The sequence below is a fragment of the Salmo trutta genome, chromosome 30, assembly GCF_901001165.1.
Source record: "Salmo trutta chromosome 30, fSalTru1.1, whole genome shotgun sequence".
Taxonomy (NCBI): Eukaryota; Metazoa; Chordata; class Actinopteri; order Salmoniformes; family Salmonidae; genus Salmo; species Salmo trutta.
In genome coordinates, this window is record NC_042986.1 from 20,139,138 (window position 1) to 20,160,970 (window position 21,833).

Genomic DNA, 21,833 nt, shown 5'->3' on the forward strand with positions numbered 1-21,833 from the left:
ACATCTTTAAGGCATTCTTAACATCTTTATAAAACCAGTCACAGCACCTTCATGAGTGTTGCAGTATCATTCATAACACATTCATCCAACATTATTAGACATTTCATCTCTCTTGATATCTCAATTTGGCAGAATGCCACTGGGTAAACAGCTCTTGGAATTGTCTTATGGAATAACTTTTCATTGACAACATCTGGGAGAACGTGGATCTGCAGTTCACCATGAGTTCTGGCCTGGAGCAGCAATCGTAAATATTATGTAAGGCCTACAGTGTGTGTGTGTGTGTGTGTGTGTGTGTGTGTGTGTGTGTGTGTGTCCCCGCTAGGTGGCATTGTTAGTGAAGGGCAGCAGATAACACTTCCCATCTCTGCGCCGACATCTTCATTGCCATCCTTCATGATGTCATCTCTCTGAGCCCAGAACAAAGTTATCTATCCTGGAGGAGACAGCCTGCCATGGGCACCCAGCCCTGCCCTTTCCCACCCAGGGGTGGCCCCTGGTCGGTTCAGCACTGCTGGGCCTGATAACAGCCTTACTCATGCCCCCCAGCCAGCCTCCACACAGAGAAAACGTGGACCAACAACAGACTCCCAAGATATCAGAGCCTGGTTCGTCTCTAGGTTTCTTCCTAGGCTCCTGCCTTTCTAGGGAGTTTTTCCTAGCCACCGTGCTTCTACATCGGCATTGCTTGTGGTTTAGGTTTATAGGCTGGGTTTCTGTATAAGCACTTTATGACATCTGCTGATGTAAAAATGGCTTTATAAATAAATGTAATTTGATTTGATCACTAAGAGAATATAGCTAGGAGGTTACAATAGTTTGTATGGTACTTCCTAACCATACAGACAACAACCAGTAGAAGTACTAGTAAGCAGTAATAACAGGTAATAAGCAGTAATAACTGTACTGCAAATAAACCACTATCTTATTCCTGGTTAGAGATGCAACTTAGTATTTACTTCATCATGCATGTACATCATGCACACCTGATTCTGCAATGACTTCTAGGGAACCACAGTGTTCATTATTTTATAAGCAGTATGTTATACCCCCCATGAGGTTCCAGTTCTACTATTACATACACAAAGGGACATGCAGCATGAGATCATCTGAATTATAAATACTGCACATATTTCAAAGTGCATAATCTGGATATTGGATTAAATTATTCACCATGCCTCAAATTAGTCTATTCCTCAAACTTCAGTTGATTTCATAAAGGGGATCACTGAATATGAAATGTATTGTAGCTAAAAAAAAGATGTGGAAGCTTCTTGATGCTCTTAGTGTATCCATAACGCCTGCAATGAGGCTAAACATTTGGATTTTCGAGGAAAGGGCAGATATTCTAGAGACAATCATGTGAAACAACTGTTCCAAAACTTTAAGCCGAGGCATTAAAACTCCAAAGTGAACATTTCCAGTGTGGAGATACACAGGTAGTGGAGGAAGTCCTTTAATAATAATTATCAGGAAACAGGAAACAGGAAGACCTGGCAGGAGGAGATAAGATGCTCTGCAGCCCAAATCAAACTGGAGTGGAAAAACGGGTGGAGGAATTATAGAAGGAGAAAAAAGAGGAGTGGGGGAAGGTGGTGGGATGGTGGAGGGGAGGAGGGGCGGTGGGATGGTGGAGGGGAGGAGGAAGTATGGTGGGATGGTGGAGGGGAGGTGGGATGGTGGAGGGAAGGTGGGATGGTGGAGGGGAGGTGGGATGGTGGAGGGGAGGAGGGGCAGTGGGATGGTGGAGGGGAAGTGGGATGGTGGAGGGGAGGTGGGGCAGTGGGATGGTGGAGGGGAGGTGGGATGGTGGAGGGGAGGAGGGGCAGTGGGATGGTGTAGGGGAGGTGGGATGGTGGAGGGGAGGAGGGGCAGAAGGATGGTGGAGGGGAGGTGGGATGGTGGAGGGGAGGAGGGGCTGAAGGATGGTGGAGGGGAGGTGGGATGGTGGAGGGGAGGAGGGGCGGTGGGGAGAATAAGCCCTGCAGCAAAATAGACTACACCTCATCTTATCATCATGAAGTTTGGACAGTTTCTTGTTTTCAACAGTTAGTCCATCACATGAGATGTGTTTGTGAGTTAAGCTAACAGCAATTGTTGTGCACATTAGTTTTCAGCAATGATACATTAGTGTGCTGTGTATGTTGCTGGTGTGAGCAGAGTTCATACATGTACAGTAAAAGGACATAGCTGAACGTCAGTCCATTGCTATGGCTTAGTGGGCAGCAATCAGTATCTAAGGGGATTGCAGCAGTAGAGTTTGGGTGGCTAGTGGAGGTTTTTGGAGATAAAAGTCAGCAGCTGGGCTATCATACAGTGAGCCTCACTGAGGAAAAGACATCGACTACTCCTCAAGGCTCCATTGAACATAACTTGTACTTCAGAACCTGATCCATATACCTGATCTGATTTTGTTCGTCCATCTACTGTACTTTATCTGCTATTTAACAGGTCCTTACTTCACCATATTATACATAAATCCAGTTCTTCTTAAGGAAGCCTTGTTTACATCGGTGCCCCTATATAAGTCCCAGAATTCAAAGCGGCATGATTTTCCTCTATGTACAGTACTCCCGTCCTTGGTGGTGCCAGCCTGTCCATCCTTAGTCCTCCCAACTCACATGGTGTACGCCACCCAGTAGATCACATTGACGATGGCGAAGGTGGCGGGGAACACGGCCCTGGCGTAGACATCTATAGTGTCAGCTTGGAGGGGCTTGCAAGCGCAACAGCACTTGGAACAACAACTACAGCACTTCTTATCCTCTTCTCTCTCCTCTGACGCTGTGGTCCCCCGCCCCCTCCTGGGCTCCACGTCCTCCTCTGCGGTCTCGGCGCCGGAGCGCTGCGGACGGCGACTGGACACCATCAGGCCCTGGTTCATTCCAGCCACGGACAGGGAGAAGAGCACCATGGCCTGTTTCCCATTCTTTACGACTGACTGGAGAAGCAGAGAGAGAGATATGTCAATAGAGAAAGGCTACAACAGTCAATTCCTTTGTGAAGTATCTTTACCTCACACCAAAGGAACCCAAAGGAAATTCTGCATGTTCAAAATGCAAGTGCTTGTAGGTTCCTACTCACATTGTTTGCACCTATTGTGTCAACCCAATGTCCCTTGAACACTATGCGAACATTGAATGAATGTTGTGGTATAAATGGGTCAAATGAGGAATGGGCCTACCACTAAACCTTGGGGAAAACCACAGTTGGGCAAGTGTTGTCCTCCCTTCTTACCTCGGAGCTCATCTTGTTGGCCTTGCTCTTAGCCTTCTCTTTGAGCCTGTAGTCGGCGTTGTAGTGAGCGAAGGCGTACTCGATGAGCGCGGCGAACACAAACACGTAGCAGATCCAGAAGTAGACATCCAGCGCTTTGATGGCCGAGGCTCGAGGGAGAGATGAGCGGGCACTCACCATCAGAGTCGTCATGGTGAGCACAGTGGTGATCCCTTTACCAAAATATATATGGAAATTACATATTTGTTTTGAATAGAAAAGAGGAAGGTCCACACTCAATCGTTGATGTGAAATAAAGTTAAATAAAAAAGTGAAAGTGAAATAAATTAAAAGTGAATGTGAAACAAATGCCATCTTGTTTAAAGCAGCAATCAGCATTAGAAATAATAATCGTAATCCCCTCCCAATTTCAGTAAAAAGCTGAGGGACGGGCCTGGAAAAATGACATAGACAGAGCTATGGATGCAAGGACTGATCATATATGATATCAAAAGTATAGTTTTAACCATGTTTTGAGGCCATATAGTGTTTGTTTACATTTACATTGTTCACAAACATTGGCGTAAAACAAACGTTTTATTTTGGGTTCTGATGGGGTACGACAGTTGAACTAAGCTCATGAGGCATGTATAAGTTATATTATTCAATTGGTACATATTATTAATTTATAAGTCCAAAAGCTGATGTAGCAACTGCTGATTGCACCTTCAAGATGGAAAACATTTTCTTCCTCTATTTTATATTTATTAAGGATTGTTTTTGGTTTACACAACACAAACAACCTAAGATAAGAATCTACAACTTGAACTGTGATGAGGGTTTCACCTTTTTCATTAATCAAATATAATTTGTCATCATGCATATCACATAACTATGAATATACTTCTCAATGATAATGCACTTTATTTTCTTCAAATTCTAGGTCAACATACAAGTAGACGCATTCAGTTCACTTTGAATTCTTGCTGTCTCATTGAATCTGTGTTTTCCGTGTCATTTCTCTACTAACATACCCACAGCAAGCTAATAGCCGCATTCCAGGTCGACTAGATTGCAGACTACGCCCCCAATATCACTAACAGAATACTCTTAACATGATACTAACCCAAGGATACCCGAGCCGGGACTGCTGTTTGGCTGATCCAGAAGGACACCCAGGACATGGCGACCAATAGGATGGAGGGCATGTAAGACTGGATGATGTAGACGCCTCGGTTACGTCTCAGCTGGAAGCGAAGGCTGAGCCGCGGGAAACGTCCGGCTTGGAGTGAAAAAGTAGACCAGCATTAGCTTTTCAATCAATCAAAATGATTTATAAAGCCCTTTTTATATTAACAATTGTCACAAAGTCCTACAGTAGCCCGACCAAGACCCCAAAGAGCAAACTACAAGGAAAATGTCCCAAGAAGGAATACATCTTTAGAGGAACACGACTCAGAGTAGGGGGCACATCCTCTCTGAATAACATAAGCCATTCTGTCTGTGCATAGAACATACCCACAGAGGTGTCTGCGTTCAAAACAGATTATTTAAAAAGTCTTAGGGTCTCTCTTACACAAGAGGCATGGTAAGACAACGTTCAAAAGCATGAATCAAAACAGAGTTGTGTACAGTGAAAGAGGCATATTTGAAGTGCTCTGTATAGAAATGAAGAGAAATTTCACGGACATCCCACTGGCTGTTAAGTACAGTAACCATGGTGATAGCGAAACGAGGACAGGTGGGGGAAGCTCACCAGATTTGAAGTTCATCGTCTCCGTGACAAATTTGTAGTCGATGATGGTGAACTGGGAGAGCTCCAGTTTGTCCAGCCCGTGGATGTGTATCTGACTCTCAGACCAGTGGTACACAATGTCCTCTGAGGAGTAGCCATCTGGAACAGTCAAACAAACAAGCAGTCAACAAACAAGCAGTCAACAAACAAGCAGTCAACCAATATTCGTCCCAACAACAATGGAGCATCATTGGAATATTAAATGTATGTGTAAGGCATTGACCCTAGCCTTGCTTCTGGTACTCGTGGTACACAATTTCCCTTTATATTATGGCCTACATGCAGCTCTACAGACACTGGGAGTAGTCTAAAGTGTTTTCCTGTCCTCTTCTGTATTCTCAGTAGAGCAGGCCAGAGCCGGCAGGTTGATCCCTTAAGTTTAATAAGAGACTGTTTCAGGTGTGGGATTTATCTGTCCAATCAATGACATGAATTGATCAATGAACTACTGTACCAGGAAGAAAATAAAACCACCTTTACTTCGAATTGGGAAATCAATAGTCATGCTGTAAAGCAGGGGAACTAATTTTGACCCGGGGGCCGCAATCGTCCTTCTGGAGGGCCGTACTGAAAATTGGTTACATTTCCTCGGCGTCAAACAAAAGTCCTCTATCCATTGTTTGGGGAATTTACAATGCTCCCTGGCTGTCTAGCTTTATTTTGGTGATTATTAGCGAGCTGGACAGTCAAGAAACTGTATGAATGTAGGCCATTATCATATCTACACAGTTTCCATTTGAGTCTCCCACCCCCCGCCCAAAATAAAACTATTTCTAAAAAAAATTCTAAAAAAGGTAAAAACTCCAACCACCCACGGCCTGGATTAGACCCCCTCGCGGGATGATTTGTATGATTGACACCCCTGCTGTAGACTATTGAGAGCCATCCATTAACCTTTTCACTTGTGAGTTCCAAATATCTCTAAAGGTCGCCCCAGCCTGAGTTTTTTTATGTGTGTGATGTCAGAATGCACTCACAGGACAGTTAACCCACACTGCCCTCAAACCAAGGCATGCTGCCTGCTAATTATCTATAGGCTATGTTTCAACTTGTCAATTTCAAATCATTTTCTAACAACTTTTATTTCCTAACAACTTTTAAGACAACAGGGAACTTGTAAAAATACGAGGCCAAATCATGAAGTCATCCCTGTTTAGCTTTCGCGCTACGGTTAGGCTAGGCAGTAAGCTTGTATTTGGGGTGATAACATTTTATTTGCTTTGTGATCTGTCAAAAACAGTAAACAACTTGTCAAATCATGCGCTCCGGTTATTGTATACACTGTAACAAGTACATCAAATATTTGTAATATGCTTAAAAGTGGCCAAAATAAGTATTTTTCAGGCAATGGGCTCAGCCATCTTTGACTTTGTTTATTTGCGTTCTATAGTGAATGGCATTCTAGGATTAGGGAGTTAACATAAACAAACATGGCTGCCATCATAAAGAATTTAGCTGCTGTTAGCTTAGCTGACACACATCTCTTTTCTAAACAATATCACATTTATCCCTTGTGCTCACCAGAGATGTGGTACATTGTAAACAAGTCTAGCTGTTATGGAATGAGTTTAGCTATGGATGTGTTCCGTGTGATGTTTGGATGAGGAAGTTTGCATTTATCTTTTACAGGAGGAATAAAGTTGTGTAGACCTTTATTTCCAATCAGTACAACACATTGTTTAGATGCTTTTCAGACAACAATGCTGTTTAGACGCATTTGTTGCATCATACGTTCTGTTGCTACTGTTCCAATCACATATTTGCAATGGTACGCTGCAGGGACCACTCAACAATGATCACAAATATGTGATTGTAATGGTCAATTAAGAGACTACCAGTATTGAGATCATATAAATAGATACAAGTCTATATAAGTAATATAAGTCAACCCACAGCTTTCTAGGTCCAGCATACACTCCTGCTCATCCATGGGGTATTTGGTCAGGTCCATGTCACACGCCACAGTCGAGGTGATCCTGAGAGGAGAACAAGTCATTTAGTAAACACCCACTTCAACCACAATAGTAACTTGACCCATAACGGTAGGCCCTAGTCATTCTCACTTTGACATTATCATTATATTATTATCATTAGGCATTATATAGCCTTAACTTCAGGCCAGGGCAAACCAATCGTTAAAGGGCCTCTCCAGCCCACACCATTTTCTTCTCTCCCTCCTCCCATGCCATCCATCTCTCCTACCCCTTTCATCCTTCTCCTCTTTCTTTCCTACTCGATCTATGCTCCTACTCCTCACACATTATCTCCACCTCTCTCCTCCCCATTCCCCTCATTCCTCTCCTCTCCCCTCCCCACTCTCCCCCTCCTCACCGGCTGCTGTAAAGGATGACCCCATCAGGCTGCAGGCGAATCAGCTTGTTCTCCACGGTGACGTCATGGAACCAGGCGGACTTGGCGTTGACAATGAAGGTGTCGGGCAGCCAGAGTTTATCCACGAAGCGGCTATCCAGCCCCAGGGTCTTGTTGGTGTGGTTGTAGGACAAGCGGTCGTCCCGCCAGCTCTGACGCAGGAAAATGGTCATGGTGTACTCCTGCCAAGCAGTCACACACGGTAACAACAAGAGCAGGCATACACATACGCGCAGACACATGCACACACAGACAGACAGACAGACACACAGGCACATACACACACAGGGACAAAGCTGAGCCAAGGGCATTGCCAACTCTGGTACGAGACTGAGTGGTGGATCACATTGAGACTTAGGGCAGTACTGTAGCTAGGAGAATAGGAGATGGATAAAGGGCCAGTTTCAATACTTTTCAAATGTCTCCTTTAATACTTTCCCTAGGGTAATCACTGATCTGAACGGTATTAGTTAAGAGAAATAAAGGTTACAAGACTATTGCTTTTCACCAATCCAACCCTGTTGAATCTGTTGAATACTTCAAGGGAGGAAGGAAGGATACCTTTCATAAGATGCATGCTCTGACTGAATCCCTATTGGCTGATGTGGATGACACATAAGTGGTAGTTTCACATTTAGTTTTACTGCAACAGTACAGTAGCAGTGAAATATGGCAACCATTTTGTATAAAGGCCTGCAGGTGAATTTATACATTACCATGTTGGCTTCAGAGATGTGGTCAATACTGGCAACTTCAATAGCCATGGCAACATTCACGGGTGGGCCTGTGGAAAAATAAGTGAGAAAAGAAAACAATCGCTCCCTCTCTCTCCCTCCCTCCCTCCCTCCCTCCCTCCCTCCCTCCCTCCCAAAGACACCCCTAGATAAGGATCAATGGCCACCCCACTTAACATTTCTCTACTGGAAGTGACATAGCACTATGTACATTCATAAACATGACATTGGGGGTCTCATGGGCTTCTGCAGTGGTGTTGTATTTAGAAGCGCATACAAAGCTAGCATTCTTTTGTAGTTTGCTCGATGATAAGCATGATTTGTGCTGCTGATATCGTGGACACTTGGAGGAAATCTAAAGGGAGGGAGATCAGGATCACCGAAGCAGAACTGAAAGGCTATTTATTCCAAACATTAAGGAATCATACATTACCATTCTCCACCATTCAGCACTTATCCCGTAACCATTTACGTCAAATTGTATTCTATAGCCATTATCCTACCCACCATAGAGATAGCAGTCATCAGCATTGACAAGTGGGAGGACAGTCAAAGTCAATGAAACTCATTTTGGAGGATTTTAAAACTAATTGCAATCCATAATCCCTTAGCCTGTCACTAAAACCTAGCTCATTTTGACTAGTGACCCTTTCGGAGAGGCTCAGTGTTACACTTCTTTGTTTAGATTCTAGACAGATATCATAGCACCACTTTCCTTCTAATTTGAAATGGTGAAGGGATGTGAATTGAATAGACAGAGTAAGACCACACCAACTGATGTGCATGATTCTTCAATGGCCTTAGATAGCCCATCAGTAGGGCTTCATGGTAGCTGTCTTAGCACTTAAATAATATATGAGGGAGATGTTATCTTGTCTTATTTATGAGAGGAAGTAAGGCGGGAGTGGGACTATTGATCATTGTTGAGCATAATGTTGAGCTATAGGTGTGTAAAATGTTGGCTGTAGTAGCCTTGTTGCTGGTTCACAAGGCCTGACATTGTGGTGGTGGTGGTGGTTCTTATATCGACAATGCTTTTTCACCTCTGCTTAGCTGAGTTAAGCTGTGAGGTTGAGAAATCTAATGCTGTGGACATTGGATGTTTCACATTTGGCAGGCATTCTTAGCAAATGCAATCTCCAGCAATGCTCCTTTCTTTTCTTTCGCAACACTACGCACGTCTTCCATTTCCAAAGCATCATTTAAATAATCCCTTCTGCAAACTAATTCCAATGCTTAATTGCTTTTGTTTGTAATCTTTTGCGTCACGTTCAAACACAAATGCTTTTAATAGATTCAAACCTCTTATTTACATAGGGGTAAATATTTATTTCAAATAGGATCTAAAAATGACAAAATGGGGGCAGGGGAATTTAATATGATGAATTTGAGAGGAGTCAAAATCATTTGAGAGTGATTTTCAAAATGCTTAGGTCCTATATACCTGGTTCTTACTATGCTAAGAATGACTGTAAATGTGAGGGGGTGAAATGCAATCCAATGCCACGAGCAGTAGATCTCATACTCACCTCCTATCCCAGGGCGAAAATTTCGCGCATAGCCCTTCATTAACTCATCCAGATTAGGCAACCAGGAAATTTGTATGTCTGAACCTATATAGTCCCCAATGTCACTCAGCATGGCCCTATAGGGAACAAACACAGCACACTTGAGCACTCTGCGTCCTCAGCACTAGAGAAGCCCTGAAGGAAGAAAGCTAGAGAGGCAAAGACAGTATTAGCATTTTCATGTTGAACATAGATTTGCGATCAAGATCGGTGGGCATGCAATTATCCTTGGAGGATATGAAAGAGAAGAGCAAACTTATTACAATAATACATTATTACAAAGTGCCTATTATCCATTAGGGATTTTGGAATAATGGACAAAGCTCTCACTTGAGAGCTTCATATTCCACACATTTCTGGGCTAAGTTGCAGTTCATAAACCCTTGACTTGTGTTCTCAGCTTCAAGACACATACTCATGAAGCGTCTCAGAGTAGTAGTGCAGATCTAGGATCATTCCCTATCTATGTAATCTTGTCTTGTCTATGAAATATTATTAATTGTAATATAAAAGGCTAAACTGATAATAGATCAGCACTCCTGACCCCAATCTTATATGTGCTGCTTCTGACTGGACACAGTGCACACAGAAACGGACCACCAGAAGGCAGTGTTAGCTACTATGAGGGCTCACTCTGTGGACTCTTGGATGAGACAAAGGGCCAAATGTCTTACTCTGACTCTGATCTAACTTACTATGCGTTGTATTTAGTGATGTAAAATGTTCAAAACGCTGCCGATAGAAATTCCTTATTCTACCTGACATAGTGAGTTCTAAATGCATGTCTAGTTGAATAAAGTTTAGTAACATTGCACCCTCCTGAACAGACCACTGGTTTCAAAAGAGACAAGAGAGAGTATTGTAAATGGACAGACAGCACTCAGGACATGCAGAGGTGCTTCCCCGAACAACATTCAAACGAATAAAGCCCTTTTGACATGTTACTTTGTTCATAGTCGTTACATAGTAGCTAAAACATACTCCTAAAATGTACCAGCCATTTTTTTATTTTGTCTTTTAAAACCATGGAATGTTTTTTTGTGCTTGTATTTTGGGGTTTTAATCACATCCTATGACATAAATAGATGAAAACATTGACTGAATTAATACATCAAATGAACCGTCTCCATGTGATCGACAGCTGTAGTCTATCACTAGCCTAATTAGTGGCTTCTATATTCAGAGGTAGCTGTTGGGTGGTTCCATATGATTTCAATCGATTTCTGACAGCACCCCTTTTGATTTGAACAAAACCTTCCATACATATTTGCCAATGATGGAAGTGGTCAGAAAGTAACTTTTTGGACCTGAATGCCAAAACATTCAGATAGAGGTGCTCAAAGTTCACCAATTTTGCATATTTGTTTAGCAAATTCTTTTGTGCAATTTTTCACAAATGCTGTAGCTATTTTACATCATCTGAGGTGTTTGTGTTGTGCCCGTCATCGGTTGTGACACAGTTGAGACACAGCATACTCTTGAATAATTTACATTAAAGCTTAAAAAAAGACATACCGTAAATTCCGGACTATAAGCCGCAACGTTTTTCCCAGGCTTTGAACATCACGGCTTAAACAATGACGCGGCTAATATATGGATTTTTCCCGCTTTCAAATTTTTTTCTCTCCAAAAAAACCCATTCTGTGACGTGCTCAGTTTTTTGGCGGCATGAAGCTTTCATTAGACCAATGAAATTGCAGAACGGGTTAAGGTCAAACAACTTTTTTGTTTACTGTTTAGATTAAATCGAGCGCTCTCAAACTTCCCATCATTCTGATTACGGTAGTCATTTTGTCACCCTCATCATGGCAAAGACACGGAGAAATGCATATGATGCAGCTTTCAAGTTGAAGGCGATTGATCTGGCTGTTGGAAAGGGAAATAGAGCTGCTGCACGGGAGCTTGGTCTTAATGAGTCGATGATAAGACGTTGGAAACAGCAGCGTGAGGAATTGACTCAGTGCAAAAAGACAACTAAAGCTTACTGCTAATTTTAAATTTTTTGTTACAAGCCGTGTTTCGTTAAAGCCTATTTATTTTTGTTACAAGCCATGTTTCGTTAAAGCCTGTGTAAAGTTCATTTGTTTCAATGTACCGGTTGGCACCTGCGGCTTATAGACATGTGCGGCTTATTTATGTTCAAAATAATAGTTGTTTTTTTTTATTCAGTGGGTGCGGCTTATATTCAGGTGCGCTTAATAGTCCGGAAATTACGGTAATTCTTTGACAACCCTGTTTGTAAGCTTTCACATTATATCAAACTCAACCGTTTATCATTTTCAGTGATGAACACATGGATGTCACATGGTAGAGTGGGGGATGCAAAATGGGTCAACTTTGAGCACTTCTATCTCCAGAATGTTTTGGCATTCAGGTCCAAAAATGCACTTTCTGACCACTTATACCGTGGGCAAACATGTATGGAAGGTTTCGTTCAAATCAAAAAGGGTTGCAGTTAGAAAGTGATTGAAATCATATCTTCAGAAACTCACAATGTGCTGAACCTGTGAGGTCAAATAGAAATGTGACTGTGCAGAACATATGCCACCTAAACAAAATCCAAAGAGTTAACAAAGTTTGTTACAATACTCTGGATTTTGGTTTTGTTGGTCCTGTAAAGATATAGGCAAATGAGCAAAAATAAAAACAGGCTGACTAAGTTCCAATATCCACAGTAGCATACCACTTATTTAGAGTGCATGCCCAATAAATTTCTTCATTCTAACTGGTATGCTATAGATATTGGAATATCCCATAGGTGCCTCCATTTGTGGCCTTCCTCTTCGACAACTAGGTGTTCTAACTTAATAACCTAACTGACAAAGTGATGGGACCTGTTTAAAGCGGTAGTGTCTTGGCTAATGGCTACATACTGACTTGCACTTGTAGGTCTACCTATAGTAACTCCAGTGCAGTGTATAGCACCACACCACAGGCTACACATTATGCCCTCAGCAAAGGAAATGTGATGTCATGAAATGCTAATGGGACTGAGCATTTGATTAGTCTCGAGGGGGTTTCTGTAAACGTGTGAGGCCCGCACTCTCACCCCTCCACTCTCTGTTCAAACAGTTCAAAGTCAATTTCCCGTCGATGTTGTTCCTCTGTCTTTAATTTCAGTTCATTAGCAGGATCTCCCGAGGCCCTGCTTCGCTAACCATCTGTTTACCAGCTATAACAAACTGGGTATGTCCGAAATGGCAGCCTATTCCCTATAATATAGTGCACTACTTTTTGACATTGTTAGTGCACAATAAAGTGAATAGGGTGCCATTTCAGATACAGCCACTGAGAGCTGAGGTGAAGGAGACTAAACACAAAAGAAGCAGATTTTCTTGCCTCGGATAGAAATATAAAAGCCTTGTAATGTAGCCCCAGCAGTAACAAGCTTAATTTGCTTCATACAATGACATCAATTTGTACCTGAGAACAGAGAGAGAGAATCGCACTAGTCATCCTTGCATTTTTTGTTTATGTTGTAAATCCTGAATGTTGACAGCACGTAAAGCTGGCTAATTGAATCTGCAGCCTTTTAAATGCCAATCAGTAGAGAAACTGTACAGACATGAAATGGTGGCATTGCATAGATATGGCACATTCAAGCTCTGTCATTTCCAACCTTGATTAGCCAAATTAATTCTATAGCTTCTCTCAGCTGAAAGCTCTCTCTACGCACTGTGGCCTTTCCACCACAAACCCAATGTAGTGTAACTGTGCTTTGTTCCACTGCTGATCCTGCAGCCATTTGGTTAGATCATATCTGGACCCCTCAGCGATAGCATCTGCCTGATTTGCACATATGGAGCATCCATTAAGGACATACTAAGGGTATCTAACCTATGGGGCCACCATGTCTTCCAGTAGGGCATAAGAGACTGCCAAGACAAGGCAAAAGGTCACTAACTATGCCACTGCTACCCCAGTAAGCCAACAAGAATGAATTAATTCTCACATTTGAATATTTGTGATGTTTTTCTTTGAACTGCTTTCAACTTTGCATTTCTGGACTACTTCCTGTAGTACTGCAACAACCACCCGTTTTCCTTTAAATGCAGATATTTAATAATGGGGCAGCAGGTAGCCTAGTGGTTAGAGCGTTGGGCCAGTAGCTGAAAGGTTGCTTGATCGAATCCCCGAGCTGACAAGGTAAAAATCTGTCGGTCTGCCCCTGAACAAGGCAGTTAACCCACTGTTCCTAGGCCATCATTGTAAATAAGAATTTGTTCTTAACTGACTTGCCAAGTTAAATAAAAGGTTAAATAAAATAAACAAATAAAATAAAAGGTCTAACTTTGTCACGCTCTGACCTGAGAGATCCGTTTTCTCTGTTTGGTTAGGTCAGGGTGTGATGTGGGGTGGGCATTCTATGCTATCTATTTCTTTGTTTTTGCCGAGTATGGTTTCCAATCAGAGGCAGCTGTCTATCGTTGTCTCTGATTGGGAATCATACTTAGGCAGCCTTTTTCCCACCTGTGTTTGTGGGTAGTTGTTTTCTGTTTTGTATTCGTTACCTGACAGAACTGTTGGCTTTTCGTTTTGTTATTTTTGTTTGAGTGTTTTGATAATAAAGATCATGAACACGTACCACGCTGCGCTTTGGTCCACTCCTTCTGACGAAGCCCGTTACAGAACTACCCACCAAAAACGGACCAAGCAGCATGGGAAAGGAGAGGTGGACATGGGAGGACATACTGGACGGAAAGGGATCCTGGACATGGGAGGAGATCCAGGCCAGATGGGATCGCCTCCCATGGGAACAGGTGGAAGCAGCGAGAGAGGAACAGCGACGAGACCGGGAGTCACGGCAATGACACTGGTGGCCAGATGCGCTGCGCCGGCGCACTTCTCCCTGGCTGCCGGCTAACTCTCGCCTGGCAACGCTGCGGAGCCCTTATTGACCGCACCGGACTGCACGCATATGGGCGACACAGTGCGTATCTCCGCATAACAAGGTGCTTGCTTGATCCGTCGCTCCCCATAATAAGTGCGGGGAGTTGGCTCAGGTCTCCATCCTGACTCTGCCCAACTCCCCGTGTGCCCCCGTGTGCCCCCCCCCCCAAAAAAAAATGTTTTTGGGGGATGCCTCTCGGCCTCATCTAGCTCCCTTAGTTTCCTCTCCCAGAAACGTTGTTCTGCCTCCCACGTCCATCCTTCTCTTCGGTGCTCCAATCCCCGCTGCTTGGTCCTTGTTTGGTGCTCCAATCCCCGCTGCTTGGTCCTTGTTTGGTGGGTGGTTCTGTCATGGGCATTGTAAGGATTGGACCAAAATGCAGCGGGTAAACTGCTCATATTTTTTTCTTTATTAAAGAAAACACTTAAACAAAATAAACTGACGACGAAAACAGTCCAGTAAGGTGGACAGACTATACTGGAAACAACCACCCACAAAACACAAGAGAAAACAAACCCAACTAAATATGGCCTCCAATTAGAGACAACGACAACCAGCTGCCACTAATTGGAGGTCATTGCCAAAATACCCAACATAAAAATAGATAACATAGAACATACACCGAAACACACAAAACAAACACCCCCTGCCACGCCCTGACCAAACTACAATAACAAATAACCCCTTTTACTGGTCAGGACGTGACATATGACATTTCTTTGTTTTGGCCGAGTATGGTTTCCAATCAGATGCAGCTGTCTATCGTTGTCTCTGATTGGGAATCATACTTAGGCAGCCTTTTTCCCACCTGTGTTTGTGGGTAGTTGTTTTCTGTTTTGTATCCGTTACCTGACGGAACTGTTGGCTTTTCGTTTTGTTATTTTTGTTTGAGTGTTTTGATAATAAAGATCATGAACACGTACCATGCTGCGCTTTGGTCCACTCCTTCCGACGAAGCCCGTTACAAACTTTTTTACTAGGCCTAGGCCTTGTGTGAGTAAAATAAACTGCACTACAGGACACACTATTTGAAACATTAATCCTAAATGTTAAATATTTTAAAATGACAAAAATGTGACAAATGTGAGCTCACATTGCAGTGAAAACTGTCTGCCATTTAAACATTTGCCCTCAATAGGCTGTGTTTACATAGGTAGCCTATTCCAATCTTTTTCCTCTAATTGGTCTTTAGACAATAATTGGGCAAAAGATCAGAATTAAGCTGCCTGTGTAAATGCAGCCTTACATTGAAGAGGATTTATCCAGAAGAGGGGTAACTTCTAAGGATTATCACAACCAAGGGTATGGTGCATGTCACCTGAATCCATTTAAGGACCGCTGTGACTGACACCAAAGGTAGCGAAATATTTTGCAAGACCCGATTATGGCTTTAACTTATTTCTTTTTTTAAACACATCGTCAAGTAGCAATGTAGAAGAAAATGTTTTGAATTTTGTTTATAAAAGGTTTGGAAATGAGAGATGAGGCACTGTCAGACTGCTACTCCAAAACACTCACAAATGAAAATGTGGGGGATCGTATAGTGGCAAAAGAAATGCTAATGCATCAAGTTCACGAAGCGATGATAATATATCTTCTATTTGACAATTTGACACACATGTCAGAAAAACCTGCGAAAGATCACATTCTAATAACAATTACACCCTCTGCTGGTATGTGTTGTCAGGAGTGGCAGGACGTTACCAGGATTCACAACCTTGTACAACCTTCTGAACTGGGACAGTGCAACACTTGTGTAACTGAACATACCTCAACAGTTTACAGTTTAGAGACTGTTGCAATGACACACGTCCATCCTGGTTGTGTCACTCTGATGTCAAGAGGCAAATGGCAAAAATGGATGGATACGGACTATTACAATAACCTTGTGGAGGTAGTAATCGCATAGTATTTGCATTGTCACTGCATAGTTATTATGGGGTAGACTGTTTTTTGTAAGTACAAGAGTGTATATAGAAACTGTTCCTCATTCCACTTGTGTTATAACAAAGACCACTCAATTTCATTACAATGCTATGAAAAATCTATTATAAAATGACTATGTAAGAACATGCTGTTATTATAATCATCTCATTACTATTAACTAATTTTAAGTTACGGTGTGACATTGTACACAAATATGTCACACATGATAGAATGTAACATTATTTACCACATTGATTGCCTCCATCTCGTTATCTTTACTATGAACGTATGATCAGCATGTGTCTATGTTGATGATGGGCCCCACAGCACTTAAGCTGTAACTAACTGCTCAAAGGCTACATACAGTACTTGGGCATTTAGTAGACTATTCCTCTGCTATTGCAGAGAAGTCATCAGGTTTTAGAATTAATTTGTAATCAGCTCATTTTACGCAAATTGGACGAATCAAAAAAAGGTACGTTAGGAATTAGTTTCCATCAAAACATTATCTAGGCTACATCAGAAACATATGTTATAGTCTCAATGTGCTTATTGTGTTGTAAATATAATTCAAAATCTGAAAACACTCGCAGAAATTGACTAAAAGCTTTGAGACTCATCTAAACGGTCAGTGGTCTATATGTTAGGATAAATCAGAACATAGCAACAGCTGACATACAAAATAAGAGCAAAGTAGGCTATTATTTAATCCCCCAAAAATCCATAATTTAATAATATAGGCTATTCCAAAATAACAAAATTCTATTAAATCCTTAGTGAAGCTTCTGGGAAAGTATCCTCCGTAACCCTAGCCAAAAGAGCCGTAGCCTGTAATAGGGTCATCTTACCTGGTGAAAATGTTGTCCCTGATATTCAGGAGGGCAAGGCTCGCCAACATGAAAGTTATCATGTCCATTTCAACAGCTGGCCAAAGTTTCCCACAACAAGAAACGATCAAATAACCGAAGGGGATCACACAAACTGTGTTCCTACGGTCCCATAATGTGGAGGAAGATCATGATTAAGTAAACTGTTGTGATGACTCATGATCTGCTCACACACGCGCGCCTCGCCTTGTCCCTGTCCCTGTCCCAGCCCAGCGTACAGAACGCACGGAGTCAACTCTTTGCTCAGACGACAACAGCAGCCTCGTTTACTGGAGCGCACTCCTGCACTCCCCTTTCGCAGCACTGGCTCGAGAGAGAGGACCACACTAATCTGTCTCTCACTGCGTTGCCTGCTCGCTGAGCAACGTCAGATTAAATCGTCCACGCATGAAAACGCGTCTCCATTGTAAACTCGAGGCAAGAAAAAATACAACAGATAATTATATAATCGCTTTTATAAACTTTCAGTATTATTGTCATCTGCACAAGCCTATTCGTTTTGTTCAATCAAAACTAACCATAGATTCATTAATATTACGCATCCAACAATAGTCACGTTTATGATATGTAAATATCTTTATTTTTTAAAACTTTACCCCTATTTTGGCCTAGAAAATTACCCTTCAGAAATCTGTTTTTATTATGTGGTAAGAACCAGGTATAACTACAAGTTCACTCCAATCTATTCAAAATATACCTTTATGATGTAGGCTAAAACATTTGTATGTAGTAAATAATTTATGGAGTAAATAAACAATTACATTTTCAGATATCAAATTTCACCCATTTTGTGACGAAAGTATTTTCATAACAATGCACCTGCCCTGGCTTCATTTGCTCCACCCAAGGGAAGGAGGAAGTGATTCAGAAATAAAAACACTGTTTGCTTCACTGAGGATTTTCAACATGGATTGTTGCAACACTTAATATTAAGCTATAGGCCTACATACAGTATGCTACACAATACAGTAGATTGGATGGGGCTCTCTCCTCTCCTGGTGGCACTAATCCACTCTTGTAAGGGGCGGTTATCGGCTTTGCCCCTCTAAGGTCACATGCCTGGCCTTTTCCCTCATGTGTCAGCTAATCTGCTTCTTTTGTGCCTTTGTGCATAGTGACATAGATTAGGATCAAAATCAGGAGTTATTGCATTTTAGAAATTGTTTGTATGCCTATACGGACTAAAAATGGCTTTCTGCATAGGCTACCAAATTTACATAAACCCCAAGATGTTATCTTTCTTTTTCTTCCAGCTTGCACTTCAAACCCTGAACAAAAATTCTGCTGAGCTGGTGTTGATTTTTATCAGTCCAGAAAAAGTACATGTAAGATGTTCATTATAATCTTTCAACAGTAACATAAATTCTTCAGTGAGTGAACATTTACATCAGAATTTAAGGCCTCAGCCTCCCTTTTTGTTTTTGTCACGGTCCTATGACACAGAAGGCAATCTTTTAACTAACACGTTTAGTCAGTTAAACTTAGATAATCAATGCATTTCAAAACAAAATGGGCGAAGAGTCTCACTAATGACTCACAGTCCATTAAACCTAAAGATGAAATTCAAATAATGATCTTGCATAAGCGGCTCAGAGCTGCCCAAAGAAGTCATGATTGAGGTGGATTGTATGTAGGTCAAAATGATAAGTTGATTTTATGACTCAGGCTATATTTTCCCTCAAGTTAACTCTTAACTGCGGGGGTGTAGTACATTTTTGTAGGCAGGCATTTGGATGTCAATGTCAAGACACCCATGAAATTGTTGACAATACACTCACATAATATGCTCATAAGCATCCTAGCTAATATACATGTATGTTCGCCTACTTATTTTAATACAAGTCCCAAGTACAGCCTACTTGAATTATGCAGTTGTATTATTACAATGGTAACATAAACATCATATGTTTCAATAACATGAATTTCATGATTCATTTTTTTTAACAAAGATACACAGAGAAAATTCAAAATCCTAGTAATGCACCTCTCCGTAGAGGGGAGGTAACTTGGAATTAGGATATTCATTCAAAGGTAGACTCGCCATATGACGTAGATGCAGAAAATAAACAGCATAGTGGCTTCATTTCCACAACTACTAAGATCATTGAAGTGCGAGGCTCAACTTCTCTGCTGTTTTGGTACTCTGGCTACCATGCTGTGAACAGTGTGAAGCAAACCCATGCACATGCGTAGATACTATGTGTGACTGTGTGAGAGCGAAGTCTTGCATGTTGCTTATCTCAATATCTGCGGTGCTGCTCGTTGCAAAGTCATTTAGCTGAGTCTACCTTTAAAGGGTACAGTAGCAAATTGAATAAATATTGTTCAATATTATCAATACTTTGTATAATATTGTAATATATTGTGTATATTTATACCCCAGACCATTGGTTTCCAAATAAACTTTGCTATTCTGCCTTTTTTACCATAAATAATTGCTGTTCCAATTAAGCCCAGTATGCTCCTATTAAGCCCAATTTGCATTGAAACACATGGGGATTGTTTGTTGATATCCATAATATTCAATAAATCTGAGCATAAATGTTTTTTTTTCTTCAGATTTAAGTTGATTAAAATACTCAAAAGCTACAGCTATGCATATTATGCATCTATCCATGGTGCCTTTACCAAGATTAAAAACAATTGGGAACAATTGTACTCTCTCCAAGACGTTTGGAGTGGACAGGTAGTCATTGATGCAGAGAGAGGAGAATAAGATCAGGGTTGAAGGAATAAAAGACCTACAAGTATTAAACAAATAAGGGACAAGAAGATGACTATTGGACAATTCTCGTACAGTTAGGGCCGGGCAATTGTCATATTGTTGTCCCGCATTCATCCAGGTGTTTCTATTTTTTTTCACCACATGTACCTTTGTAATACAGTAGAGAGGGAGATTTGAAACAGTCCTCAGACAGGCTTTAGGAAGACATGTTTAACTAATTAACAAGAATAGGAGTACAGCAAATGTGAACCAGCTTTCAGATAATTAATTAAAAGTTATTTATGTATGGCATCTTATCCACCGAAGGCTGATCCGGGTGCAGGTTTGTGTTCTAACCAAGCAGTAACACATCTGATTCAACTAATCAAGTCTTGATTGAAGTTTATTGTTAGTTGATTAGTTGAATCAGGTGTGTACTGGTTGGCAAGAACAAAAGCCTGGGCCCAAATTGATCTCTGTGGATACGATTGGACACCCCCTTTTATGAATGCTACTTACATGATGAATAGTAATGATACATTTATTTTAATAACTTTAGGGGAGATTATTATAATTTAAGTTTACATAAGAAATGTCAGATTGTAAGTTTTTACATATGGAAATGAATTAAAGTTGATTATTTAAGAGGTGGGCTTATTTGGAAAATCCATGGGCTTAAAGGGAACATTCAGTACCCATTAAGCCCAGTCCAGACTTTTCACATATTTTATCAAATATTTTTGTCTCACATAAAAAAAATGGTGCAAGTTAAGTCATACAACTTCACATGAGATATCAATCTTTAATTTTATATCCACTTTTCTTATGAAAATTAGGGCTGTATATGTTGGAAATATCTAAACTTAGATTGGTCGGCTTAATAGGTACACTTACCCAACTTTGTATTCTTCATTTACTCAAGTGTTTCCTTTATTTTGGCAGTTATCTGTATTTATAACTAATGGATCTGATGATTTACAGAAAAATGCCAATGTTTAATGTCTCAGAAGCCTTTCTTCTGGTTGTCTCTGTCACTCACCCACTGATCTACTGATTCATATTGCATCATATGCGCCTGAAAAAAGGAAAGTGGGGAGAAGAACCCACACACACATCTCACGTTAAACCGCCCCTCTCTGGTGTCCATGGAAACACTAACACACATGGTTTAGCAGCTGGCTTCAGTGGCTTGACGTTTCAAACAAAAGAAGACTGTAGCTAGCCTGCAAGTTACACATTTAGCGACTTCGAAGTTGCAGAAAGAACTCCAGGTACACAGTAAATCAAGATAAGATAACATTTTAAAGTAGCCACATGCACACTACTTGTTCAACTCAGGTTAGCTCGCTAGCTAGCAAGTTAGTTTGTACAATGCTAGCTAGCGGGGTTGGCTGTTGCAAACGCCTGAGTTTATCTACCTGAACATGTTTCATAGCTCTTTGTCATTTCAAGTTATTTCTGTTGTTCAATTTAGGTCTTATGGACGTACCTGCCAGGGATAGTCCTTCAGAGGAAGTCTCCATCTCATCTTTTCATTCTGAATATCCTCCAGTCAACACTTGGAAAGATGAGGAAACAGGAGGTAGCTAACTCTAGGTCTAACATTTGTTTTGGAGGCGAAAGAAACGCACACCTGATAGGCGAGGTGCGGGCTAGCGGAGTAGAACACTTCAATTAAAGGAGAGCCGCACACTCTAGGAGCTCAGATGCAATAATTGAATAACCTAATATCCAACGTTTCG

At 41.4% G+C, this 21,833-nt stretch overlaps 2 protein-coding genes across 6 annotated transcripts in view; one reads left to right on the plus strand and one right to left on the minus strand.

Annotated features, from left to right (window-relative positions):
- Nucleotides 1–1,901: 1,901 nt before the first annotated feature.
- LOC115168182 (gamma-aminobutyric acid receptor subunit delta) lies at nucleotides 1,902–21,688 on the minus strand. 3 transcript variants are annotated; one of them, XM_029723209.1, is made up of 9 exons: nucleotides 21,581–21,688; nucleotides 9,645–9,760; nucleotides 8,098–8,165; nucleotides 7,343–7,563; nucleotides 6,905–6,987; nucleotides 4,973–5,110; nucleotides 4,343–4,498; nucleotides 3,238–3,449; nucleotides 1,902–2,941 (listed from the first exon to the last, which is right to left on the minus strand). In XM_029723209.1, the coding sequence occupies exons 2-9, from the start codon at nucleotides 9,754–9,756 to the stop codon at nucleotides 2,618–2,620; spliced, it is 1,314 nt and encodes a 437-aa protein (XP_029579069.1). In that variant the 5' UTR covers nucleotides 9,757–9,760; nucleotides 21,581–21,688; the 3' UTR covers nucleotides 1,902–2,617. The 3 variants fall into 3 exon arrangements, with proteins under 3 accessions (XP_029579069.1, XP_029579068.1, XP_029579070.1); XM_029723208.1 differs by lacking the exon at nucleotides 21,581–21,688 and adding an exon at nucleotides 17,349–17,795; XM_029723210.1 differs by lacking the exons at nucleotides 9,645–9,760; nucleotides 21,581–21,688 and adding an exon at nucleotides 17,349–17,789.
- Nucleotides 21,219–21,833, plus strand: part of cfap74 (cilia and flagella associated protein 74) — a 49,602-nt gene continuing 48,987 nt past the window's right edge. For all 3 annotated transcript variants that reach the window (XM_029723205.1, XM_029723206.1, XM_029723207.1), the window contains exons 1-2: nucleotides 21,219–21,362; nucleotides 21,566–21,673. In XM_029723205.1, the coding sequence (XP_029579065.1) occupies nucleotides 21,571–21,673 (103 nt within the window). In that variant the 5' untranslated portion in view covers nucleotides 21,219–21,362; nucleotides 21,566–21,570. The remainder of the gene's footprint in view (nucleotides 21,363–21,565; nucleotides 21,674–21,833) is intronic.

What these genes read in the sequence shown, in the direction of transcription:
- LOC115168182 (XM_029723208.1), bottom strand. Translation starts at nt 17,416, where the DNA reads ATGGACATGATAACTTTCATGTTGGCGAGCCTTGCCCTCCTGAATATC. An exon ending in AGGGACAACATTTTCACCAG is followed by an intron (nt 9,761 to 17,348) that starts GTAAGATGACCC and finishes TGTTCCCTATAG; the next exon opens with GGCCATGCTGAGTGACATTG. An exon ending in ACATCTCTGAAGCCAACATG is followed by an intron (nt 7,564 to 8,097) that starts GTAATGTATAAA and finishes ACTGCTTGGCAG; the next exon opens with GAGTACACCATGACCATTTT.